The sequence below is a fragment of the Syngnathus acus genome, chromosome 19 (genome assembly GCF_901709675.1).
Source record: "Syngnathus acus chromosome 19, fSynAcu1.2, whole genome shotgun sequence".
NCBI classification, from domain to species: Eukaryota; Metazoa; Chordata; class Actinopteri; order Syngnathiformes; family Syngnathidae; genus Syngnathus; species Syngnathus acus.
The window spans coordinates 1,840,187-1,864,951 of record NC_051103.1 but is presented as its reverse complement, the minus strand read 5'-3'; the positions used below and the strand labels follow the sequence as shown (position 1 = coordinate 1,864,951).

The window sequence follows — 24,765 nt, the reverse complement described above, 5'->3', positions numbered from 1 at the left end:
CGGAGCGTGGAAACTTTCCGTGTCGTGCTCGTCACGCCGAACCTGCACGCGGAGCTGATGCTCTCTCTACCTTCTTTTCTAATGCGCCTGCGATATTGCACACGCCACCGCGTGAAGAGAGGGGGGCAAACCAAACCACCTGTGCGCGTGCTCAATGCAGTTCCTGCTTTGAAATGTCAACTTTTTAAAATTTCCTGCAAATTTAAATCACGTCATCCTTTAATGCTGTATTCCAGACACACTATTTATAGCACGCCATTAAACCAAAACCTCATGCGACCCAACATGTACTGATGAGACACACATGGAAATCCAAACGAGTCATTTTTAGACTGATTAAATGTAATTGGATTATTTCCTGCTGCCCACCTGACGATGTCCAACTGGTTGGCAAGTCCTACTCCAAGATGGCACTGCTGTCACCTGCTGGCAACAAATTGCTCACTGACGCCACTCTTAGCAAACCATTCATTTATTCATGAACGTGAAACATGTCTAATTACTCACAGTGGACACAATCAGCGGCACTTTGACAAAGCCCAGAGGACAGCTGAATACTTTGCAATTGACAAATTCACCTAGTGGAGTTGCTTGTGCTTTTTATTTGGATGCCACATGATAGCACCATCACCTTGTTTAAGTAGGACAGTTGTCATTGGTGTCAAGGAAGTATGTTGGAGTGGCACCTCCCAACTGAGAGACATGCTTGTATTTTGGGAAGGAGCTAAGTTTAGCCTGGGCTGCTAAAGGCGTCAATTATTGATTAATTTTCACTATTTTCTATTTGCATTACAAGTAGTACCTTTCTGATGAACACTTGGGCCTACTCGACTACTGTGTTTAAATGTTGCTCATTATGGAGAATAAAAAGCACTCAAGTAAAGTCAGGATGAAGCTTCTGCGGTTCGATGCCGCCGATGTCGGGCGATCACGGCGAGAGTCGCTGATAAGCCCAGCAACCTTCTCCACGCCGCTGATGCTCGCCTAGCTCAGCGTCTGCAGCCACTTTTGTGAAGACGATGCGGTCGTGGAGCCTGTTGGTTTGACCCTGCCAGAACTCTATCAGCTGGGGTTTCACCATATAGCCCCCCCTAGTGGACGGATGGAAAATGCATGGTAAACAACAGAACAGCAGCTTCTGTGAATGTCAAATATAATCCGGGCAATGAAATGCTACTCACCAGTAGTCTGGCATTGGCACTTGTGTGTCCTTATACTTTTCCTCTAGCTCTGCATTTTTCTCCCTCAGGAACTAAAACGACATGATGAACTTACAGTGAAAAATGAATGTTTGAGGAGCGTGTTGCTTTTGGTTCTTCTTACGTCTCTGTTGGGAACCGGCGTGCTCTGCCTGCTCACCACCGCCCCGATCTGGCTGCTTTTTGGCCGTGAGTGGAAATAATCACAAGAGCTCTGGTAGGGGATTCGCTCCACCTCGCCCTCAATGCGGATCTGCCGGGGACAAAAGTCGGAAATCGATCAACACAAAGAGAGAGAGAGGAGATTTTGTCTCACCTGTCTGTTCAAAGGCTCCCAGTAGAAGACGAGACAGGCGTAAGGGTTGCCCTCCTGTGGATGAACGGCAGCATGATTACGGTGAGATTGGAGGATGCAAAAGGTCAAAGGTCGCAGCTACTAACCAGCTCCCTTCCCTTGCGGCTCTCGTAGTTGGTGAAGAATCGGAATCCATTGTCGCTGTAACCTTTAAGCAGAACCATGCGGGCCGACGGGCGTCCGTCTCTGACACAGGCGAAAAAAGATTTCAGGTATCTATACTTGAGTATTTATTTTTAAAGTCGCAACTTACTTTGAAGTAAAAGGTTTCACCATAGTTGTGAACATGCATGCAAGAGGTTGCTCACTTGGTTGCCGTGGCGATGCACATGGCGTTGGCCTCTCCAATCTCAGGACACTGGGTGGCTTCACCGAACCAGCTTCCAAACTGCTTGATTGGGTCCAGAGAAGATAGCTGGTTCTCCTCAAAACACTGAAATGAACACAATTCTACTGTCAGTGACATTCATTTGTTCCTACAGACCCTCAACGCCTCATTAGTGTAGCAGAGCGTGCATGTGCATTAATGGAGACATACGCAACTTTTGGGATCTCAATAAGATATCCATAAGAGCGACTTCAGTGTTATTGCAATGCTCACCTCCTCGTCTCCTTTGTATTTCTTCCTCATGTCACTGAGATCCATGCTGGAGCTGTCACGCGTCGACTGTCGGCAAAAAAAATGTGCAAAGACCCTTGGTTTGCACGCAGTCGGAGGCGAAAGGAATGTGCGATTTGCTCGAATAAATAATACAATCGGTCCCAATGACAGTATGTGCCTCATGCCTGTCGCACATGTGACGTAACGAGTTAGCGTTACGCAAAAATATTGCGTAAGTTTTGTTACTGACGTTAATGTATAACTTCGTTTAGCTTCAGCAGTTGGTTGACAGAAAAATAATACTGTATACGCAATGTCATACCCAAACCAATGGTTCATGGATTATCGTCTTGATGACTTTCAAAAAGGATGACCGCGGACATGTAGAAAAGCATTAGGATTCATAAAAAGAAATGTGGAAGTCTTTAGTTGTGGTATTTCCGTGTATTAGTCATGGTCTGCTAATACTACTACACTTATAAAAAATATCACCGCTATTATGAGCGTGGCATTACGTCACTTCCGCAATACACTTCCTGTCAAATATGGCGGCGACCTTGTGTGCAAAATTACTACCTAAAACAGGTAATACAATATAATCTTTATTTATATCGCGCATTCACTGCAGCTTTCATCGTAACGGAGTAGCGATAATGCGAGCTTTTATGATATAAAAAATCTATATTGACAGTTTTTTCACCCCGGCGATCGCTAAATTACTGCTAAATTGCAGCTAACTGATGACCGTTTAGCTCATAGCATGTTGTAGTATTACTGCTGTTACTACAGGCGGTAGCACTACGGTAGTTTTCGGAATAATTCACTCATTGCTGACCTTTTTAATCAGTAGTTGTCTTTATACACATATGTACTGTACTTATCGATGAAGATACTACTCCGTCGCCCCTTTAATACGTCATTGCTGTCACCACAGATGAAGAAGACACTATCCGGCGGTCATGTAAATGTTTATTTATCTTCCAGGATGGCTCCCCCTAACTCAGACCATTCGGCATGGCTCCAAGGCTGTCACCCGCCACAGAAAACCGATGCACTTCCTTAAACAGAAGCTGATGGCTGTGACAGAGTACATTCCCCCAAAGCCGCCGGCTCCCCCCGGCGCGTACCCACCTGAAACAGTCGTGGTCCAGGAGCAGGTAACAATCTTTTTTGAGTAAACATGATGTCACCATTACGCAGCTCAAGAGGACGTATCACTAAAAGTTATTTGTGTCCAGGAGAGTCACTTGATAAAGTTGCTGAAGCAAGACCTGGAGGAGGTCTTCCGTGACTGCAAGATGGTGGCTGTGGCACAGAATAATGGCTCCACCTCTGATGACATGATGATGCTCAAGAACAGGTTCCACAAGCATGGCATTAAGGTCAAGTTCTTCCCCAACCAGGTAAACAAATACAACAACCAGGATGTAAAAACTCAGCTCTAGGCTCTACGTTGTTGTTGAGAATTGTTATTAGATTATGTTGCTTTAATCCACAGTGTCTGCCTTTGCTCAAAAACTGTCACGTAATGTCCTTCCGTGCTCGTGTGCAGGTGATGCGTTCCTTCCTCAGCGAGAGCATTTACAGCAACTTGGCTCCCCTGTTCATCGGACCCACCGTGCTGTTTGTCAGCAAAGAGCCTAAAGTGAAAGAAATGCTGTCCACGCTGCGGGTCAGCCCGCAAATGATTCTACTAGGTACCTTTCATTTTTTTGAGTCAAAGTCTCTGGACCGTTTTATAGTACCAGCATTTGATTATTTAAAATGTTTGAAGCATTCAGGCGGTCTTTTGAAATTTTAAATTGTCTCTTACAGGAGCGTGTGTGGAGAACACGCTGCTGAGTGCGCAGGGCGTGGCGAGCTACGCCAAGCTGCCGTCAGTCAGCGTGGTCCAGGGCGAGCTGGTGAGCGCCTTGAGCGTGATGGTTTCGCAAACCAGCACCCTGCTGCGGCAGCACCCCACACACCTGACGGCGCTGTTGCAGCAGTATGTAGCGCAGCAGGCTGAAGCCCAGGAAACCACGTGAGATGACGTTGAAGGTCTCAATTATCATTATTTACATTAAAGTTTTTTTGTGACTGTGAGTTGAATTTTTTCATTTTTTATTTGTACTAAGTAGACATGTTATGATCACATTTGAGACTTCCATATTTATACTTCAACTGCAAGTGGCATTAAACAGTTTGAAGCCTCTGTTGCTTTTTTTAAGTTGAGTGATGACCAAAATAATAATATCATATCATAAATTAATATCCAGTTTGATTGAAAACATGAGAATTTACACCCAAAAACGTGCTGCATAGAAACTGCAAAATTGACTTGTGATGATACCATGTGGCCTGTAGGTGGTGTGGTCTAACAAGGGCACAAGCAACGGCAGCTCCTAGGCCGCTAATCCTCAGATTAGCGTCTGATAATCTGAGGTGCACAAGCGTGAAGAGGGTGGTGTAACACACGCACACACACACACACCGGCACCCACCCCCTCCCCACCTGCTCCTCTGCGGGCCGCTTGCTGTAATTCCCACTAATACGGATCACGTCCAGGACGTCCTGGTGCACGCGTCCTCGTTGACGCGCATCCTATTCAGCAAAGTGAGTGACGTGCGTGTGGAAGTGGCCGACAACCGCCCCGGACGAACCTGATGATTCTGGTTCTCTTATAGCAGACCCCCCCCCCCCACACACACACTCCAGAGTCTTGTGATGGATGGACCATGATTCACACAGCTGAAATCCAGGTAGGAGTCATAAATCAGAATCAAAAGGAAAAAGTGTTTAGATGATGAATATCATATGTTGGAATTATTATTATGGATGAATATCAAAGTGCGAGTGACATCACTGCTTGTAGATATTAGGAGCACAAGCGATCACAAATTTTCATGTGCTCGAGTCACTTGACGGGGTGTTTGCGGTTGAGGGGGTGCGGTGTCATCTTAAAGGCTTTAGATGAAATCCTCTCCACTGACCTCATCACACCAGTCAGCCCAAGCGCTCAAGAGTGGATGTTATCGCCCAAATATTTTGTGGGGTGTACCGGCGAGATGGTGCTAGGATATCTTCTTATCTCAACCGACCGCAAGCTGAAAAGAAAGCGCTGACATCTTCAGAAAGGTCAAAGCGGCTGTTTTTGGCCAGGGTGACGGCAAACGATTGGGCCGCCGTGTTTACTTGCGATGAGGAACTTTTTCTCGTTGAGGGGGCTTAGGAAATGAACATTTATGTTTGTCACAAAAAAAAGTTTCATTTCAGATTTTAATCTTTTTTTATTTTGAGGGGGAGTTATAGAAAAAGCAATCAAGCCAGGCCTTGTTGAAGTTAAAAAAAATTATTGTGGAGGGTTGTGTGTTTGCGAGCTCACCGCCAAATCCTCTCATCCCGTTTATGTAACACAGGACCTGAAGAGAGCATGTGCACCTCTTGGGAGATGATTTGGGAGGTCAAAGGTCAACGGGACCTGCTATGTAGTCCATAGCAAAAATTAACTTCAAACTAGTCCATCCTCTGATTGAGTTATGGATTGTGTTGGAAGAGCTGTGTCTCACTATTTTTGTCTCCACAAAACATATTTTTTCAATATCAGGGATTCCCAACCACCTAAAAAAATTGTCTGCTGCGTGGTGAGAATTTTCTATTTGCATTGGAGTGTGCAGCTACTCGTGTTGCTAAAAAGGGTCTGCTTGAAAAACCAATTAGGACAAAGTTAGTAATCCTCCTGGCAGTCGGCCGGGGAAACGCCGGGACATGCTAATTGCGGCACGTGTCGTGTCTTCTTTAGTGCTTCTCTCAGCTGAAGACAAAATGTCTTGACTCAGAAAATTAAACGTCACACTGTTGTGGTCCCTGCAGGTGGTTGGCGGGGTGCGTCGCATCAGATCGTAGCCGTTCCCAAATGACTTCCTCGGCCCTAAATCGCAGCCAGTCGTTGGCGAGCGGCCTGGAGAAGTCGTCGCCCACATGGAACAAAGCTCCGCCATCCCGCAGCAGCAGCACTCTGTCGTCTCGACACTCGCGACAGGTGACGGTTGGAAAAACGACTTTTGTCGAAACGGGGCAACCAACTGGTTTCTTTCTTCCAGCTGATTAAAGACTGGGAAGTGGTCGACGACTTCCAAGTGGAAGCGAATGCCGCGGGGGAGCATCCTCAAGAGATGAGCACTCCGGGCGTCTGTGAAGGTTATCTTCTCAAGAGGAGGAAGTGGCCGCTTAAAGGCTGGCACAAGGTGACTAAATAGATAACTGGCCCTTCAAAAATGTCTCTTTAAACATTTCTTTTCAGTCTAATTTTATATATTTTTTTATTCGTACAGCGCTACTTTGTACTGGAGGGAGGGATCTTGAGATATTGTAAAAATCAACAAGATGTAAGTGCATATGATGAAATGACATCAGTGCTTCTTAGGATGTATGCTAACGCAAAATGCTAACAGGTGTCCATAGGAAGAGTGCAGGGCTCTCTGGACATCAGCAGCGCTGTCATGTCCATCAACAAGAAGTCCAACCGGATCGATTTGGACGCAGGAGACATTTTGTATCACATGAAGGTGATTGTTTTGTTTCATAACTTCATTCACATGTGTTTGATGCTAAAGAAGGTTTCTCGTGCAATTGAAGGCAAAGAGCCACGAGCTCTTCTACATTTGGGTGACCAAGCTACAGGCGCATCGCTCGTACAAGAAAAACGAGGCAGCGGCGGCGGCGGCGGGACACGGCGGCGCCCACAACGGACTCACGCTGGACGCCGCCTTCCTCGGCGGACGGCCAAAGAGTTGCCCTCCGAGCTCCGCCAAGGATGCTGTCGACAGCAAAGTGTCGGCGTGGCTGCAGCAGAGTTCGCCTCCTGATGTCTGCGCTCAAGGTTCGTTTCAAACGTTTTGTTGAGAGCCGCATGCTGCTTCACTAAACTAATCCTCCTTCCAGAACTGAACCGTTGCAATTTAGACCTTTCCGAACTGAACCGCCTTGTCCAGAGGCTGCAGCTGCTGGAGGCGGGCCAGACGTTCACCAACGGGGAACTGCAGCGGATCATCAGCTCACAGGTGCCTGCCCGTGTACCCCTTTTTTTTTTTTTTTTTTAATAACTCCTGATTGTATATTTTGGTTCATTTGAATCCAGAATATTTCCCTGGAGAAGCCAAAGAAGCAAAAGCCAGGAAAAGTGTGGGGTCACTCTCGCACCCTATCCAGAGTGGAAGCACTGGGAATGGTGAGCAGTCTTCTATGGACACAAGTATTGGGACACAACTTTTCAATTAGAAGGAACTGAATGTTGTATACTGTATGTATGATTTTTGGGGAAGGGGGGTTATATATACACAGGTCAAAAATACTTGTCATCTTTCCATTCCAAAAGCCTGTTCGTAGGATGACAAAATCGGTGAGTTCCTAGTGGGCAGATCCTGAGATGTGCGCAGTTTTGTGAACGTTCCGTGTCCTCCAATCAACACCGGGGCACTGTCTAGCTCTGCCCCTTTTAGTCACCCAAGCTTGGTCAAAAAAGTGCTTATTTTGTTACCATTTTGAAAATGGAAACAGGGTACTAAACTGTGAGACTATTTTGGTGGAGTTGACGAATTGAACGCTGTGCTTTTGTTTTTTTCTCCAGCTATCCTCCGGCCCTCTGAGCGGCTCCTCCCACTTGGGCGCCTCCGTTCCATCCATCCCGGACTACGTCTACTCGCAGCTGACCCCCCTTAACGCTGCCTCATCTGCAGAGGGCAAGAAGATCCAGCAGGACATCTGCGCTGTTTCACGGCGAGGTCTCGCGCACACAATAGTTGAAGCTCAATGAAACAGTTTGAGTTGAGTCACAAAGGTTCTTCTCATCTTCAGTCTTGGCCACGCTCCAAACGGTCCACCACTCATTGTGCCAAGAGCGGCAGAAGCTGCGGGGAGTCTGGGAAAACAACGACATCGACAACTCCCACACGGATGAGGTGAAACTTTTCAAGGTCCCCCCCACCAAATGTGCGCTAGCCCGATCTGCTTCGCGTCGTCCTGTAGGTGGCAGCGGGGAGGCGATCATCCCGCAGGCCTCCCTCGGTGGCCGAGTCGACGGCCGAGTATTTCGACGCCAGCGATGACTTCCTGTTTGGGAGTTCCTCTGACGTGTCAGATGAGTCGGGACTCAGCGACGGTAGCACGTCCAACTCCGAGCCGGAGGAAGGACATCGTGAGTCATCTGCAAATTGACTACATTCCGTCGTAAGTGGAACGTAACCTCACTTGGGTCGACCTTTCCCGCAGTATCCGCCACCCGAAAGTACCGCGCCAGCATTTCCAGATCTCCTCACAGCGTGGCTCCGAAGAGCAACGGCCAGCGAACAACGCTTCCCGCGCCGTGTCCTGACAACAGTCACGTGGGCCTCATGGCCATCCTCTACAACAACATCGGTAGGTCGTGGCACATTCCAGCTCACACCGCCTGGCAAAAAATGACAAATGAGCGTGGACGTTGCGGCGCAGGCAAGGACCTGGCTCGTGTGTCCATGCCGGCCGCTCTCAACGAGCCCGTCAACCTGCTGCAGCGACTGTGCGAGGAGCTGGAGTACAGCCAGCTGCTCGACACCGCCGCCGCCACCGCCGACCCCTACCAGAGGATGGTACGCCACGGGAAAAACATAAGAGTCAGCAAAAGGCAAAAAATATTCTCTCTCCGTCAGGTCTACATTGCCGCCTTCGCCATTTCGGGCTACTCCACCGCCACCTTCCGAAACCGCTACAAGCCCTTCAACCCGGTTCTGGGGGAGACCTACGAGTGCGTGCGGGAAGACAGCGCTTTTCGTTTCATCAGCGAGCAGGTCAAACAATAATCTGCCCACGCAATCTTCCACACTTTAGGCCACACTTTAATTTTGATGTCTCATTATGAATCAGGTGTGCCACCACCCGCCCATCTCCGCTTGCCACGCAGAATCCGAGAACTACTCCTTCTGGCAAGGTGACACTTGCCGATGGTAGAAGTGAAAGCGGCGCCAGGCCTTCAGCTCATCTTTGCTCCTCTTGATCTCTCAAAACAGACCAGAGGTGGAAGAACAAATTTTGGGGCAAGTCGCTGGAGATCGTGCCAACCGGGATGGTGAACGTCACCGTTCCCAGGTAAGCGTGACGTCTGGAGAACTTCAGCAGAGGTTTGCTTGCTTGACGAGCTCGTCGCTGTGGCGTCAGGTACGGAGATCACTACGAGTGGAACAAAGTGGTGACGTGCATCCACAACGTGCTGAGTCAGCAGCGCTACCTGGAACATTACGGGGAAGTCACCATCCGCAACCTGAAGAGCAACGCGTGTACCTGCAAGATCACTTTTGTCAAGGTGGGCGGCTGACCATTAAAAGTTTTCCCCCCTCCCGTTTGTTTGTGCTTTATCGTCCCCCTCCTTTGCAGTCTCGCTACTGGGGCTCGGACGCCAACAAGAACGAGGTCCAGGGCACCGTACTGGACCAGAGTGGCAGCGTCATCCACCGCTTTGGAGGTCTCTGGCATGAGGGGATCTTCTGTGACACGCTGCCCACCCCCAAATGCGTCTGGAAGCCAAGTGAGCTTTTTTTTTTTTTTTAAGCATCTTCCACTGCGTCCTCTCTTCACTTCCTCCCATCTCGGCTTGTGTCGCCTCCTCAGACCCTCAACCCAAAGACCACCTGATCTACTACGGCTTCTCCGCCTTTGCCATGGAGCTCAACCAGCTCACGGCAGACCTCAAACCTCTGCTGCCCCCTACTGACAGCCGCCTGCGCCCCGACCAGAGGTCAGAGGAGTCGCAAACACAAACTGGGAGCGGTTTGCAGGAAGTAGCCACGTTGCTGACGCGCCGCCGCTCGTTGTCTCGTGAGCAGGATGCTGGAGGAGGGCCTAGTGGAGGAGACGGACCGAAAGAAAGACGAGATCGAGGAGCTGCAGAGGGAGAGGAGGAAGGAGCTCGGCAAGAAAGGAGAGGAGCACGTCCCGGCGTTCTTCAAGTCAGTTCACCCATCCTTCAGATATGATGAAAAATTGAAACCAATTGTTTGTGTTGTCGTTCCAGAAAAGCCAAAGACTCTTGCGGGCGCGACGTGTGGTTGACAAATGAGACTTACTGGAAACTCCGAGAGGATCCCGGCTTTGCAAAGCTCCCGTGTGTCACGCTGTGGTGACGTTCGCGCACAAAAACAAACAAAAGCCGCTCGTGGTCGGCTGAGAACGGCCGTGATTGGATCACTGATATTTCAACTTTTATGTGTGTGTGTGTGTGTGTGTGTGTGTGTGTGTGTGTGTGTGTGTGTGTGTGTGTGTGTGTGTGTGTGTGTATGGGGGTGAAAAATGCATACTATGTTTCCTTTAAGCTTTTATTTGAATAGAAAATAAGAAGCAACAGTACAACATTACTCAATTGTGCCACCTTGAATAAATAACACTTTTAGAAATCTCACTTTTTGGCAGGATGGTTATTGCTTGGTTTGTCTTTCAAATATGCACATCAACCCCGTTTTATTTGATTCATTTATTTTTCGCTGTGACCTCGGCATGAGACATCAGTCACGTTGAAGATGCTCAGTTTCGACTCATACCTTTGGAACTGGTTCTGTCATTTGCGGTTGTGACTTGGTGGCTCTCTCGCACACAGACATTGCCCCCCACCCCTTCCCCCCCGGGGTCTGTGTGGTCACTTTCTACTTCCTGCTTACAGCGGTGACAAGTGTCTGTTTGGCTCCAGGTGTGTGAGTGACCCACTTTTGGGGGACCACAGAAGAAGAAGGGACCGCAGCCTGCAACGCTCTTCTTTCCCACTGGCCTCGAACGCACCGTGGGAGATCACGGTAACTGTCGCCAACCATTGATCCACCTCTATGCTCTGTCACCGCCTCCAAATGTTCTGATTTATTTTTGACCTCAGGGTGGGGGACGGAATTGAATTTTTCACACTTTGAATGTAACGAGACTATGGTCACCCAGAATTGACTCCTCCCTCCCTACCTGAGCGTGAGGCCAATTAAAAAGCTCTGATATGATTGTCGTGGATAAATATGACATCACTGCAGGAATCAAGGTAAACAAAAGGTGCAATGATAAAGGAAAAAAAAGTCACATTTTTCTGGAACAAAAATTATTTTTTTATAATACAAAGCTTTTTTTTTGTTAGAATAAAGGCGTCTTCTCCGGAATGAAATACGAGAAAAGAGTGTTGTTGAAAAATGACTTTTCTTCACTTTTTTTTCCAACTAGTCATGGCCGCTTGGCATCCTGAAATACTGAAAGTCAGCACAAAAAAAGTTTCCGCCTTCTTTTTTCGAACCCTTGTTCTACCAGTGCGCCAGAGTAATTCTACGAGGACAAAGCGTGTACTCCAGTACGTGGCATTGCTTAGCGAAGCGGGTGTCTGGTGGTGGTGGTGGTGGGGAGGTGTGGCTCAGTGAGCATAATAGCCAAAGTAATCGGCGTCTTTGTCACACATCTGCGCCTCGCAACTGGGCGGCGGCGAGTTCTCAGTGCTGGACGTGTAGGGCGACACCCTCCTCTTCTTGACGTCGCTCGCGCCGCCCTCAAACGGGGCCGAGTCCAGCGAGTCGGGCGACTTCACAGAGGGCGGCTCCAGCCAATGTTGCTCGGCCCCCGCCCCGTCTTTGACCTTGTCGGCAAGGGGGAGGGGCTCCAACGGGCCTGGGTGGAGGGGGGCTACGTGCAGCCTGGAGTTACCGGGCGCCGTGGGCGACGAGGACATGGGACGGAACCAAGCCAGGCTGGGGGCCGGCTTACTGGCCAGGTACTGAGGCGGGGCCCGGGTGGTGCTCCACCCCGCCGTGGTGGACACGCTGCTGGAGGCAAACGGGTGCTCGGGGTAGTAGCTGAGGGTCGGCAACGGAGGCGTCTGCAGAGGGAAGGGCTTGTAGAGGGTGTTCCCGGAGAAGTCGCCCTCGAAGGACGAAGCAAAGTCCAGCCGGTTGGGGGTGACGGCCTGCTGGGACGGCAAGTACCAGTGCGGCCCCGGGCTGGAGGGGGCGTCCTTGTGCTGCTGGCCGCCCAGCGCTGCTTCCCGACCGTAGAAACGGCTCTGGGGCAGGGGGCCGATGTAGGGGTCCGGCAGGTACCCCGAAGGGTAGCAACCTCCAGGCAGGAGTGGCTGGCTCTCCGTGGGGGAGGGGGTGAGGCGCTCTGGGTCGGGCGGTGCGTACAGACTAGGCGGGCGACAGGGTGGGGGAGGAAGGGGAAGGGGGGGAGGTTAGCAAACTTGTGACTTCCTGCCTCAAAACCTCAAACATCTATCAACTATCTCCACAAAGGGCACGGAAAAACTTTTACTTGGAAAAAAATGGACTTTGTTTCTGTAATTTTCTTAAAAAGAAATTTTTGTCGTGTTATCTTGTTCCATCACGTGTTGTCTGTTTGACCGCAATGAAAACAAGAATCTTATCTTCTATTTAATCTTGTCCTTCTTTTTTTGTGCTTAGTCTGTTGAAGCAGATGCATCGGTTTTAACACATGATTGCAAAGCGCATTTAAACGTGCATCGTTTTGAATAATGATACAGTATGGTAATGCATATAGAAAGTCTACACACCCCTGAAATATTTCTCCAAAAAAATGGAATTTGGATTGGGGTGTGTAGACTTTTAAAATCCACGCTAAAGAAATCTTACTGCACTCACGTGTCGTAACTGTCGCGGAAACCTTTGGCGAAGGGGTTATGGTCGATTTTCAACTGTGTTATCTACAAGGGAGAAAAACAATAAGAGAAAATTGGACATTTTCCAGACAGTGAAATTTCATGCTTCGAAACTTTCACCCACGTCAGCGTTTTGGTAGGCGGTGACGGCGATAAACTGCGTCTCGGGAAAGACGAAGGTTTGCGCTTTGGACGCGTGGAAGGCGTCCTCGCTGCCGTCCTCCTTCACCTCCACCACGTGCAGACGCGGCTGGTACTTGTGCAGGGATTGCAGAACGATCATCTGTGCAAAAGAACATCAAAAAAAGATCAAAACTAAATCTAAAACTAAACAATGCAGGGTTGGGTTCTTACCTGTGCCATATTGTTACTCCCGCCCTTGTTGTTGGTGAGTTTGAGTTTACTGAAGGACACTTCCTGCCTCATCCAATGGGCGCCAGTGTTGGGCGAGTCCGGGTGCACGTACATCCGGTTCCCTGCGTCGATCACAACATCACTTAAAAGTCCAAAAACATCACGTGGAAGCCAAGCGAATGAGAGTACCTGGCATGTTGCCCTCGGCTTTGCCGCACTGTACCCATTTGCCGCCCTGGTAGCGCCAGTGGTGCTGATCGGCCAGAACCACGTCCACGTACACGTTGTAGTGGGCCGACGGGTCCAGCGAGCTGATGTTGAAGCTGAGAAACGGGAACATCCTCCTGAAAAAAGCCCCACAGTATTTAAGGTTCAGGTCTTTAGCCCCTCCCCTTTCCCTCTGCTGCCAGCCAATCAGATTCATTCTCAGCCCACCTGGGCCTGTTGATGACTTAACTACCCAGTTTGCTTCAAGTCTGGTTGCTTCCTCATCCTAGCGACTCGTATTTTTGGATTATCTGGATGTTTTCTTTTTCACCTGCCACTTTGTTTGGATTAAAAGAAGGTCTTCTGGTGTCCTCCTGCTGCTTCACTCCAGTAAGTCCAGCAAAACATTTCTTTGACTTCTCATCCAGATGTTTTTTTGCTTCAAATACACAATGTGTGTGGCTCTCCTGCATGTTGACAATGCTGTTTAGCTTAATGTGAAATGCGCTTATGCAAATGAATATAATTGTTCCCTCAGGCGCTTTGGCGGCATCAAAACAAGTGAGGTGTGTAAAGGCAGGAAAGCGTTTGTCGGGTGTCGGCCGGGCACCTGAGGGGCGGCCATTTTAGAGTCAGACGCTTGGCCAGTTTTTTGGGGTTTGGTTTGTATTGGGTGTAATTTCACTGTTGACCACTAGATGATACTATAGTGCTGCATGTTCATTTTTTAATATATATTTTTAAATCACAAATGTAACTGCAATCCACTCTGGAGAGTCTTGGAAGGTGATTCTTCGATAATCAAATCTGGAAATCTTCCACTGTACTGATGCTAACAGCAAACGGCGGTTCATCCGTCAACGCGGATGCTAGCGAGTCCTGGGAGGAAGTCCGGTACTGGCATTTTGGCTGGTACGGCATAGGGCCGAATGTATGGGAGAGGAAGCGGACGTCGGGTCGAGGGGTGGGGGGCGACTCTTGCGCACCGGTGCACCTGCTGATGTATGTGGACAGGAGCTCAGGTCGGCTTCTTGTCAGCGCGTACGCTCGCCTGATCGTCTGTGACCGCGACGTGGCAGTCTGCAGCTGCCACCAACACGGAATGCTATATTTAGTCCGAGGGCTTCGCAAACCTGTTGGGTCCAGGGACCCCTTAAAGGTGAGACTTCTTTCCAACAAAAATAGTGCTATGGTGCCACCTTGTGGCCTCTGTGGTTATGATGACGTTAGGGGAGGAATTTTTTTGTCCAGGACAAATTTAGTGCTTTGGCACCACCATAGACGCTAATAGAATTTTTGTGCCAGTCCTAGCGTGTAGATTTTAAAACATGATACGACATAGTTTGCAGCCGATCTTTTTTGACCGCTTATTGTAAAATTAACTAATCAGTTTGGGCGTCTGCGAAACTTGTTGACTCGAGAAAGCGCCTGCTTTGCTGTCCGACGAGGCGCTCGCTTGCACGCTCGGGCGCCATTTCTGCAAAGATGAAGCGTGAACAGGAAATGACTGTCACAACTCGACATGGTCGCACTTCTGCTTTCTTTTTTCGATGATTTCCTAATATTCAAATGAAATATTTTCAAATCATGATGACTGACATGTTGCTTATCATCAGTTAGGACTTGAAATAGAAAAGAAACCCACTTGAGTTTCCCCACTTTGAATATGAAACTCTTGTGGGAAGACACCTAAAAAAGAATCTTTTCTTTTTTTTCCCCCTTCATATTTTAGAGTTTGATCTTGAACTTTTCTCTGAGAAGGATCAAACTTCAAGTATTTCATCATGGGCCACATCAAAGTATTTATTGGTTTGCTTCAACAGGCTTTTAAAAAAAATCATATTAATGGTTCGTCGCCTCATTGTATTATTTTGTAAATATTGCAATACATATTTATAAATTATACAAGTATTTTTCCCATGACACAAGCTATAAATGTCATTTTTCCAATTGCAATTTGAAAATGGCATTCCAATACATTACATTGTCAATTTGAATTCAATTAATTATTTAGCCTTAGTAAGAAGTGGAGAAAAATTTGTAATTTTAGTTTTATTTTGACACTTAGCGAGGTAGAAAAGAGTCGTCGTCCTTCCCTGAAGATACGATGGAACGCAGAAGTGCAAAGGAGGTGCTGGTTCTTCTGCAACCGCTTGTGATGGACTCACAAATGATTTTTCTTTTTTGGGACTTATTAAAAATGTGCACTGGCCGAGGAGCTGCAAAGGCTCAAAGCGGCTTCAAAGGTGCTTCACCTTGTGAACTTTCACCATCTCTGGAGATTTGTTCAACTTCTCTCCTCCATATTTGAATCAGTACCTGACTGAAGCCAGTCAAAGGCAAAAAAATGAAAATTTGTCATTTTTGTTCCTCCAAAGTCTTGCAGTTGTCCTAGAAATATTTTCTTTTTTTTTCCATTGTCACAGGTGGGGAAATAATGTTTGACTACGTGTTGATATTAAATAAGAGGCTTTGAAAATATGTAGAACTTAATTACAAAAAAAACAATTTGAAACTCAATGAAAAAGTGCCATCTCCATGAAATTAAATGGTGCCAGCATCAAAACATTACTTTTTTCCAATTAGTGAAGTTGAATGAATAATTTGACGTAACTGTGCAAAATGAATATGAATATTTTTATTGGGATGTAAATTGAATTTCCAAGTCAAGTTGAAATCTTCAAACACCAAAGAGATCAAATGTTTTTTGTCACTGCATGCCAAACAAGTGTCTAAATATGATCATCATGATTATATGATTTATATTGTATAATTTTTGAACAGCGACGCAAGTCAGTTTACCTTGACAGCTTTTTAATGCAGAATATTAAATATTTCTCTGTGGCACCTTTTGAACTGCATTTGAACAGCGACGCAACTCAGTTTACCTTGAGAGCTTTTTAATGCAGAATATTAAATATTTCTCTGTGGCACCTTTTGAACTGCAGTCTTCTATTAATTATAATTATTTTTTTAAACAGGGAATTAACTCAATGTCACTAAACTTTTTTTTTCAAATTGGATAATGTCTGTGACGAATTTAACAATGCAAAGCACTGCGAGCCAACTGCAAACTAAAATGTAATTTAAATGTCTCAATATCAGTTTAATGTTTAGCAATAAACACTGGGGCTGTTATTTTAAATATTATGATTATGATCAAATATTTCTGTCAAGCAAGCTGACATATGCCTCAACCACATCAATAGTGCAATAATTAGGATTTAAAACAATTCTGAAATAAAAACTATATAATTTTGTTTCATCAATTATACTTTTAGTAAACAGTGGAGCAACTTATTTTAGTCACTTTGTGAATAATTATGAAGAATATTAAATGATTGGTCAAATTCGTATGCATGTCCCTCAATATAAAATTCCATCATTTTATACATGCAGATAACACGTTGAATATTACAAATATGTTTGAGAATGTCTGAAATTTTTTGCACAATTTGGAACATATAGAAGCGTCTCAAAAACATACTTACAATCAAAAAACATACAATCATCATTCATTAAAATCAAGTACGTAGAAGTCAACTTTCAGAAGTGTTAATTGTCAACAAAGTTGGATCAAGTGTGTTTGTGACGTGGAATTGCTCACCTGCCGTGCTTGGTGATGATCATTTCGGTGTGGAACTTGTGGAACTTGGCCCACAGCGGGTAGTTGTTGAGCAGCGCCTGCGTCTTGCCGCACAGCTGCAAGCCGGGCAGCGGGTAGAGCGCGGTGGCCCGCTGGTAGCCCGCCGCCGCCGCCCCCCCGAAGCTGTCCGGCGACGGCGGATACGCGTCTTTGCCCACCGCCGGGAACCCGTCCCCGTAGCCCGGCCGGGCGACGATCCTCTGCGGGGAGCCCGCGCCAGCATAGTTGCAGCCACCCAGCGTCTGCGCGTAAAAGCGTGCCGGCTGCGCAGCGGGTCCGAAGCCGCCGAGCGCCTGCTCCGAGTGGTACTGCAGCGCCAGGGCGTCCTGGCCACCCGCGAGGGAGTCCTGGTAATAGAAGCGCGCGTCCTGGATGCCCATCTTGAGCTCGGCCGGGTCCTTGGCCCCGCCGCGGTGCAGGTGTCCGTTCACCTCGGGGCTCTTTGCCAGGCTGTGCGCCTCGGTGGCGCCGGTCAACATGCTGAGGTAGAGGTTGCCACCCGTGCCGCCCATTTGCAGCCCCCACTAAAGTCATAAGGCTCGCGTGCGCATCCAAACGCGGGAGCGAGCGTCTCCTCCCGAGTTTCCACCGGGGACCCTTGCAACACCGACTGCACGACTCCCTCGATGACTTTGTCACTGACTTTGCGACCGACCGACCGACCGACTGACTGACTGGCAGCACTCTCTCTGTGCAAACTCATGTGTGGGATGTGTAGCGCGCGCGCGCGCCCTTATTGCGGAGGTGTGTCCCCCTGTGCAGCGCGTGCACGCGCATGACAAGAAGTCATCAATTGTGTCAACAAACGTCTTCATCCAATTCTTAGTTGAGTCAAACAAAGATCTCTTCAATATATTCAGTTCCTTCAAGACATGAATATATCTCAAAACCCTGATGTGCTAGAAAAATAGGATTTGAAATTGGTGCCAAAATTTGGAGACACCATCGTTGCTGCTGACCAGTCAGTGTTATTAAAGATGATTTCAATGAATCCAATTTAAAAAATGTTTTGCATATTGATAATCTTCCACATTCACCACGACCACCAATTTTCCATGGCAAGAAAAACTCTTTCCTTTAGTCATTCATGACTGTTTCTCCCCCTCATATCATCTTCCTCACTCATGTTTTAAGTCAGCTGTGCCTTTCCATTGCACAAAAACTCCTCTGCCACCTCCTGTGCCATAAATATCCACATCGTGCCTTTATGGCACGCCTGACAAAAAGTCCCTAAATCAACATCAATGTGCCGGCGTTGCTTTGGTTTGCATGCTATGCTAAGTTTGGTGCAGCTTCATCCAGCTGAGTGACTTTTAACAACTTTGTGGTATCTGCATGGTGTTTGGGCCTCCTCCTGTGATGTAGCTGCTAATCAGTCGTCACGTAAATTCTCTCGTTAGAAGTATCCGGTATGCCTGTCGGAGTGTCAGCTTGGCACGGGTTTGTCGTTAACGCGGCATATGTTCCTCGCGATCTGCAGGTCGGGTGTGAAGAAGGCTTGGGGGTGGGTGGGTGAGGGGGGGGACTCCATCTATGTTAAGAAATGAAGAAAAAAAAAAACAGAACACTTAGCAGGGTTCACACACGGTGCGTCTTGGCAAAGTGCAAATGTATTCTTCAGCAAGCAACAAGCTGCCACTTCCTGCGGCTATTATTAGCGGCTAATCAATGCTACATCCAGTGCAGTGGGTCACTCTGGACCTCCACTTGACCTCACATTATAAATCATGCAGTCGAGCTTTCCATCATGATGTCACTCATGTGACTCTGAACACTGACACTTTACCCAAAGAACCTTTTTGGATCAAAAGCTATTTATTATGTCATGAAATGCTCGGTAGGCTAACAACGGTTAGCGTTCTATCGTGTTCATTGACATTTGAGATTGTGAAAATGGCACTCAATAACAGTGCCAGAGTTTCAGATTCTGGTTCCGTTCAAATGATCGCTAAGCGAGCGGTGTGTGGTCCAAATCCGTTGAGGCGGGCCGGCCCCTCAGAGCACCACTCGGGTTGCCAACAAGTTGCCAACCGGAGGTCTTGCCGATCAGCGGCCTTCCGAATCACGCGGCTATCAGTCGAGCGCGATCTGAATCAATCAAGAGAAATGAATTATTTTTAGCGGGATGCGGCCTCTCGCCTTGCTCGCCGCCCTCTGGCCCCCGCGTACGAGCCCCCTCACTAATGAGTGTCAACACGGAGGGCCGTGGCACTTTGACTGCGGACACCTCGCCTGACAAACGCAGGGCTCCAGTCAGCACCCGTCACGTCGACGGATGCCAGCCAAAGTGACAACGTGCTCGCTTGCCTCGTTTGCTCCACAGCTTTTTCCTTCTGCAAGTTTCTTCATCAAAGATAAAAAAAAAGTAAAAGTATTGATACGGTGTCTTGAAAGAGCCTCTGATTTTCCCGCGTGTGTTTTCTAGTAAGCGTAATGACGTCACTGTTCTAATCTGAACGCTGGTCCGGACAGCCGGCTGGCAAACGGCAGCAGGCCATGCGACGGAATGCGGGAATGTCGAGCTTGGCGGAGGAAGTCGAGATGGCGGCTCTCCTGTTTCAGCGAGAGTGGCGGGATGAGTTACACTGTCGGGGCGGGGGTCCGAGGCATTTTGGTTTGGTGCCAGTGGAGCTGGCTCGCTGGTGGACGACATTCCAAGAGATCAACGCTGCGTTTTTTTTCTTTCGCCTCCAACTAAAAACTTTATCGGAGCAGCAAAACAATCATCAGCATTGCGACCTCCGTATTGCTTCCTATGAATCACGGGAGTCCCGTCACGTATTATTCATTCCGTCGCCGAGCTCACAACTCGCGTGGCTGGACCCAAAAACTTTATGAACCTCTGGGGTAAATGTCGTTATCATGGTCACAGCGACGGCTATTTCCGCGACGTTCTGCGTGTGCAAGCGCGTGCACGTCCACGCCGCCCGTCTGTCAGCTCGGGTTAACCTGACGCCGAGAGGCCGCACCTCCGGGGGCCACTCGGGTCCCCCGGGCGGCCTCTTTCTCATCAGCGGCATTAGGCCGGCTGCGTGTGATGGCTTCCGACCGGCGGCACCGCAGCGGCCACCGCCGCCGCCGCCGTGATGCCAGGTCCAACTCCCCGCCAGAAGCGGCGCTCACTCTCCTGCTGTGAAATAGTAAGTGGCGCCGGCAAAGATAGCGCTAATTTGTGCCGGGCCTCATCAAAGGACAGGCCGCTAAAACGCCCCGCCACTCTGAGTCATCCGCTAGCCACCTGATGGACACCCGCAAAACAGCGGCGGCAAAAGTATTCGACTTTTTCAGACCCACCACGCACGGCGACAAAAATGTTCTGGTTATGACATTTAGTAGATCCATAAATCCTGAACTCATGAGTTCTTTTGGGGACGGGGTGTGTGAGGGGGGGGGTACCCCACGAACAACAATGGAAAAGCCTCGAAAATATGAAGTGACAAAGGCTGCCCTTTGTGCAGCAATTGACATGGCAGCGGGTTGACACGGCGCCCCCTCTAGGGGCTGATCTTCCAGTTGGGATCAAATGCCCAAACTAGGTCAGGGGGGCGGAGTCACGGCGGAGGTGGAGGTGGCTTGAAAGGGTGGGCTGGGGAATATTAAGACAAATGTGTCACACTCTTGTTTATTTTTGACGTCAACCACATTTTTGGAGCTTTGACTTTCAGCGCCATCACTTAACTCCTGTCTTTCATTTTGCTTTTGGGACCACAGGAAGAAAGTTCTGTCTGGTCCAAATCACCCCCTCCACCCCTCCCCCCCCTCTGGTCCTTGTTCTTAACAAGCTGACCCTTCCATTTAATTAATTAAAATTAGCATCTGTCCCCGTGGCATTGACTTGTTACGTCAGATGGAATCAGCCATGGTGCCCTCAGACGCCAAGGGCGGCGGCCCCAATGAGGCCCGAGATCCTAATTAGACAACGAGAGGAGGAGGAGGTGATTGGAGGAGGCCTGTGTGAAGGATCTGGACAAGGAGCACAAAGAGGGGGGGGGGTCGGAGTCTTGCTGGTTTGAATTGAGCCCCCGGGGTCAGGGGTTGTATTTATACATGCGTGACGGAGGGGCTGATGATCTTTGTGTTGTTGAGCCTCCAACTTTATCATCCTCTCATCCATGTAAACAGCAATTGTTCAACTCAGAACGCAGTTAAAAAATGAATAATAATAGACGTAACAAAAAAGCCGGTAAGCCTTGTGGGTGGAGCCAGCAATATGAAGTCACGTTCGGCTTGTCCTCATTTGTGTCTCGTCCCGGGTTTGCCGGTCCTAACGTGCTTCCTGTCCGGGCGAGGTGGAGACGGGAGTCGGCCCATGACGAGCGACCAGTCGATGCGAGCGGACAGGATGTGGGCAGAGACTCGCTTGCGTGGATGTCACGGCAACTACAGGCGTCACGGGGACATGTGTGTGTGTGTGTGTGTGTGTGTGCGTATTGTGTGAGATGTTGAAGCTTTGTGAAAAGTCCTGCGAGGAGCAGAAGAGCGTGTTAGAGCCTGAAACGCACTCAACGTGTTAAAGCTTGACACACACATCCATATTAGGGCCTGCCAGAGACATTACCTCTCACACACTCCTGAAAAAAATAAAATGTTGCTTATGTAGATTGTGTCTTCCAAGATAAAAGTGAGCAGTGAGCATTCTTTCAAATGCATACGTGTTTGTGCGAGTGTGTAGCTTCATGCATGTGTGTGTGTTCTCACATGTGTCTGTTAGCTGTGAGGAAGTCCTTGAGCCAGTGTTTGTCAGCTGGTGAGCGTTCTCAATATAAGCACTCTAATTGTTCAGAAAATTACAAGTAACGTTGATTGCCCCTGACACCATCTGACATGACGGCGGCGTGGCCCCAGCTACGAATCCCCCCCGCCCCGCCCCACCTCAGCCCTGCCCTGCCCTCTTCCACACCATCAACACCATCACCCCCTCCTCACCATCCTCGCCTCCCCTCTCATCCTCCTCGGGATGTTGTTGCAGCCCCCGTTGACCGCCTCCTTGCCCCCCAGTGACCGCCGCGTGCCCTCCGCTGCTCAGAGTGACGTCAATCTGCTCGGGCATCTTTTTCTGACACCTTTCATCCGTCGCCGGGACCAAAATGTGCCCGCTTGTTGCGCTTGTACAAGACGGAAAATGTGTTTTTTAATGCCAAGAGATATACCAGCATTGCTCTTCTTAGGCGGAGTGACCCAAGGCTCAATTCTAGAGCCTCTTGTCTTCTCCTTGTGCGTGTCTAATTTTACTGCTGTGTCCAGCACAATATTAGTTATCTGAAAAATCTACTGCAATACAGTAGCAAGGTTACTTTGTTTGTTCCTGCTACCGGTTGTTTCTAATAATACTAACGGTGCAGGTGTGAGTCGGATTTGGCGTGTGATGGCACGTGGACGTTTGCGGCGTATAGTCAGGGCCCCCGAAGGCCGGCATGTGTCACTTCTCGCTCCCGTCAGTGTTAATACGCGCATGGTCACTCGGCCGTGGAGCTGCGACAGATCACATGAAGTCGTGCCCCCCCCCACCCTTGCCCGCCTCCTCTCGCCCTGTTTCATCCCTGCGTTGACCTCGCTTGCTTGCACAGTGACTACATATCCGTTACTGTCCAGGCGTCACCTCTGGCGTGAAGACTTTTTGTTTAATTTCAGGTCAGAACCTGCCCGCCGTCCGCCACGGTGCCGCCATGTGCCCGGCGGGCAGCGTTGTGGCCCTGGCACAGAGGATCAGCGGTGATGGCCGGCGAGCGCCCAGAGCCACGGTGTCACTGTGGCTTCGGGCTCGGACCTTTGGACTTTTCAGACAGCAGCGCATGAACATGACCTTTTGTGCCTGGCGTAAGCTTTGTGGCATTTGTGGCGACATGTTGGAATCTAAAGCTATCTGGTATATTCTATGAAATGATGTGTTGGCTGACAAACAGGACGTCTTGGCTTATCCTTGGTTAGCTAGCTAGCATATGTCATCCAACTTGACCTCTGCCCTCACTTCCTGTTGGTCAAATCCCAAATGATTTGGCTTCCCTGGCATCCATGTAAAAGTTTCGCACCGTGGAGGCCGCCCCCCGGGCCGTCGCTTGTGACAGAAAGGCGGGCGGGGAGGCGTGATGTGTTGTGACAGCGGCGGCCGGGGCTGGCGGGCGGTCACCATGCGGCACCATATTGCCGGGGTCCCCGGGGACCGGGGATCAGCGTGCCAGCCTGGCCAAGACGTGCTAATAGGCGCAACACGTCTTGCTTTCACACATTAAGGCGGGCGCGGGGTGACAGATCGGAGCTGTGATACCGCCGCCTGCGAGGAAGAAACGAGAAGGCCCCGGCGCCCGCTGCCAGGCGGCTAATGATGACGGCCGTGGAGCTCTTTGTGTGGAGACTGACAGCCGTCGCCGTATTGGCTCAGCCCATATCAAGCCCAGCAAGAATTTTTCCGCTGCCCTTCCATGCTCACAAAACCTTTGTGCGTGTTCCTTGCGACTACCTCAGGGCGCCAACGCTCCATTTGACAGATTGAGTACCTGCCACGCGAGCTTTGCATCAAAGGTGTGGGAGTGACGCCCCGCCGCCACTTTTTATTGACTGTCTTTGCGGTCATATCCACCTTTCATACATCTACTTCTTACTTCTCCACTATTATACTGTAAAAACATACAGCGATGACATTATTTTAAAAACAATTAATCGTTGCTTCGTCGATTAATCGGTTTAACCCCAATAGGTATAATGTAGCTTAGCTGGCTAACCCAGAGACTTAAACGTCGTCGTCTCCTCTTGGGCGGCCACCCCTCCCTCCCACGTGGTGCCCCCCTCCATCCCCGCAGGCCATGCGAGCAAACATGCTGCCAGTCATCAATACGGGTTCCTTACGTAGGTCACGGGTTCAAATACAGTTCACCGCCTCTGCCTGATGCCATTGAACCCCCCCCCCCCCCACTACCACAACCACATGATGTCAGAACATGTGCATGTGTGCAGTATGATGGCACCATTAAGACTATTGTTGGTTTTGTTTGCGTTGCGTGTTTCCTTGACATGGCCTTCTCTGGTTGGCCCTTCGATCGGGCATCCGGGCCTTGTGCCAGCTGACATAATGAACACGTTGCCACCGCTACAGCGCCTCACCGCTCATGTATCAACGGAAAATGTCACGTTCACTTCCGATGTTTGATCGCTGACCACGTTTGCTTCTCAGCTCTGAGGTTAAGGGTTCGAATCTCTGCTCTGATCTTCTTTTCTGGTCTGTAAATGAAATTGGATACGCCTGTTAATGTTCACTGATTTAAAAAAAATATACATTAGCTTTATTAAAATTTATTAGTTTTCTTTTAAATGAATTTATGTAATATTTCCTTTACCCTGATTCTCAAAAAGGTTTTTTTTTTAATTTATTTTTAAGTATCTTGACAGCACAGCACTTGTGTGCGGTTGATGTGGTTTATGTGGCCACCTAGTGGGCGGAGGAACACTTTTAACATGCAAACATGCTCGCTCTTCTGTCTTCAAAATCAAATGTGACCTTTGACCTATGTGTGTAGTGCGTCGTGGGTGTAGTGTTCAGCTGATGGAACGTTTCCATGCTTGCAGGTCAACATCCTCCCGTGTGGTTTTGTGGTGCAGTAATCTTGATCATTTTGTACTCTTCCTGAGGTTAGCGGCCCGCCTTTTTAAAATGTGTAAACCAAATTTAGTGCGAGAAAAATGCATCCAGAGTTGTGTGTGTGGTCGTTGAGCACTTGACGGAAATATGCACCAAAAAGCAACAATCCCACTTTAGATTTGCGAGCCTC

At 48.7% G+C, this 24,765-nt stretch overlaps 4 protein-coding genes across 10 annotated transcripts; 2 read left to right on the top strand and 2 right to left on the bottom strand.

Moving 5' to 3' along the window:
* Positions 1-582: 582 nt before the first annotated feature.
* Positions 583-3,424, bottom strand: pnpo (pyridoxamine 5'-phosphate oxidase). Of its 4 annotated transcripts, none has more exons than XM_037278341.1 (8): positions 3,287-3,396; positions 2,156-2,221; positions 1,863-1,987; positions 1,641-1,740; positions 1,516-1,569; positions 1,324-1,452; positions 1,182-1,252; positions 583-1,091 (listed from the first exon to the last, which is right to left on the bottom strand). In XM_037278341.1, the coding sequence occupies exons 1-8, from the start codon at positions 3,335-3,337 to the stop codon at positions 929-931; spliced, it is 759 nt and encodes a 252-aa protein (XP_037134236.1). In that variant the 5' UTR covers positions 3,338-3,396; the 3' UTR covers positions 583-928. The 4 variants fall into 4 exon arrangements, with proteins under 4 accessions (XP_037134236.1, XP_037134238.1, XP_037134239.1 ...); XM_037278343.1 differs by lacking the exon at positions 3,287-3,396 and adding an exon at positions 2,478-2,598; XM_037278344.1 differs by lacking the exon at positions 3,287-3,396 and adding an exon at positions 2,256-2,595 and having other exon boundaries at positions 2,156-2,211.
* Positions 2,609-4,240, top strand: mrpl10 (mitochondrial ribosomal protein L10). The gene is made up of 5 exons (XM_037278348.1): positions 2,609-2,740; positions 3,140-3,312; positions 3,394-3,558; positions 3,708-3,852; positions 3,971-4,240. The coding sequence occupies exons 1-5, from the start codon at positions 2,701-2,703 to the stop codon at positions 4,180-4,182; spliced, it is 735 nt and encodes a 244-aa protein (XP_037134243.1). The 5' UTR covers positions 2,609-2,700; the 3' UTR covers positions 4,183-4,240.
* A 238-nt stretch (positions 4,241-4,478) lies between these two features.
* osbpl7 (oxysterol binding protein-like 7) lies at positions 4,479-10,563 on the top strand. Of its 4 annotated transcripts, none has more exons than XM_037278126.1 (23): positions 4,479-4,751; positions 4,823-4,897; positions 6,009-6,177; positions 6,239-6,382; positions 6,470-6,523; positions 6,590-6,703; positions 6,774-7,017; positions 7,080-7,198; positions 7,276-7,365; positions 7,513-7,536; positions 7,765-7,918; positions 7,992-8,095; positions 8,163-8,331; positions 8,406-8,552; positions 8,625-8,761; positions 8,822-8,959; positions 9,036-9,099; positions 9,179-9,257; positions 9,327-9,471; positions 9,543-9,693; positions 9,777-9,903; positions 9,992-10,118; positions 10,180-10,563. In XM_037278126.1, exons 3-23 carry the CDS (start codon positions 6,052-6,054, stop codon positions 10,222-10,224), a joined length of 2,502 nt encoding a protein of 833 aa, XP_037134021.1. In that variant the 5' UTR covers positions 4,479-4,751; positions 4,823-4,897; positions 6,009-6,051; the 3' UTR covers positions 10,225-10,563. The 4 variants fall into 4 exon arrangements, with proteins under 4 accessions (XP_037134021.1, XP_037134019.1, XP_037134018.1 ...); XM_037278124.1 differs by having other exon boundaries at positions 4,485-4,751; positions 4,826-4,897; positions 9,992-10,114; XM_037278123.1 differs by having other exon boundaries at positions 4,485-4,751; positions 9,992-10,114.
* A 678-nt stretch (positions 10,564-11,241) lies between these two features.
* Positions 11,242-17,711, bottom strand: tbx21 (T-box transcription factor 21). The gene is made up of 6 exons (XM_037278222.1): positions 16,964-17,711; positions 13,339-13,493; positions 13,150-13,271; positions 12,920-13,078; positions 12,779-12,840; positions 11,242-12,307 (listed from the first exon to the last, which is right to left on the bottom strand). Exons 1-6 carry the CDS (start codon positions 17,512-17,514, stop codon positions 11,542-11,544), a joined length of 1,815 nt encoding a protein of 604 aa, XP_037134117.1. The 5' UTR covers positions 17,515-17,711; the 3' UTR covers positions 11,242-11,541.
* Between the last annotated feature and the right edge of the window lie 7,054 nt (positions 17,712-24,765).

Coding starts and splice junctions, on each gene's coding strand:
- mrpl10 (XM_037278348.1), top strand. CDS start 2,701: ATGGCGGCGACCTTGTGTGCAAAATTACTACCTAAAACAG. Junction 2,741..3,139: donor AAAATTACTACCTAAAACAG/GTAATACAATAT, acceptor TTTATCTTCCAG/GATGGCTCCCCCTAACTCAG. Junction 3,559..3,707: donor TCAAGTTCTTCCCCAACCAG/GTAAACAAATAC, acceptor GCTCGTGTGCAG/GTGATGCGTTCCTTCCTCAG.
- pnpo (XM_037278341.1), bottom strand. CDS start 3,337: ATGTTTACTCAAAAAAGATTGTTACCTGCTCCTGGACCACGACTGTTT. Junction 1,741..1,862: donor TGCATCGCCACGGCAACCAA/GTGAGCAACCTC, acceptor CGCCTGTGTCAG/AGACGGACGCCCGTCGGCCC. Junction 1,253..1,323: donor CGCCGGTTCCCAACAGAGAC/GTAAGAAGAACC, acceptor ATGTCGTTTTAG/TTCCTGAGGGAGAAAAATGC.
- osbpl7 (XM_037278124.1), top strand. CDS start 6,052: ATGACTTCCTCGGCCCTAAATCGCAGCCAGTCGTTGGCGAGCGGCCTG. Junction 7,366..7,512: donor GAGTGGAAGCACTGGGAATG/GTGAGCAGTCTT, acceptor CCATTCCAAAAG/CCTGTTCGTAGGATGACAAA. Junction 9,258..9,326: donor GTGAACGTCACCGTTCCCAG/GTAAGCGTGACG, acceptor CTGTGGCGTCAG/GTACGGAGATCACTACGAGT.
- tbx21 (XM_037278222.1), bottom strand. CDS start 17,514: ATGGGCGGCACGGGTGGCAACCTCTACCTCAGCATGTTGACCGGCGCC. Junction 13,494..16,963: donor ATCATCACCAAGCACGGCAG/GTGAGCAATTCC, acceptor GGCTTTTTTCAG/GAGGATGTTCCCGTTTCTCA. Junction 13,079..13,149: donor GGAGTAACAATATGGCACAG/GTAAGAACCCAA, acceptor TCTTTTGCACAG/ATGATCGTTCTGCAATCCCT.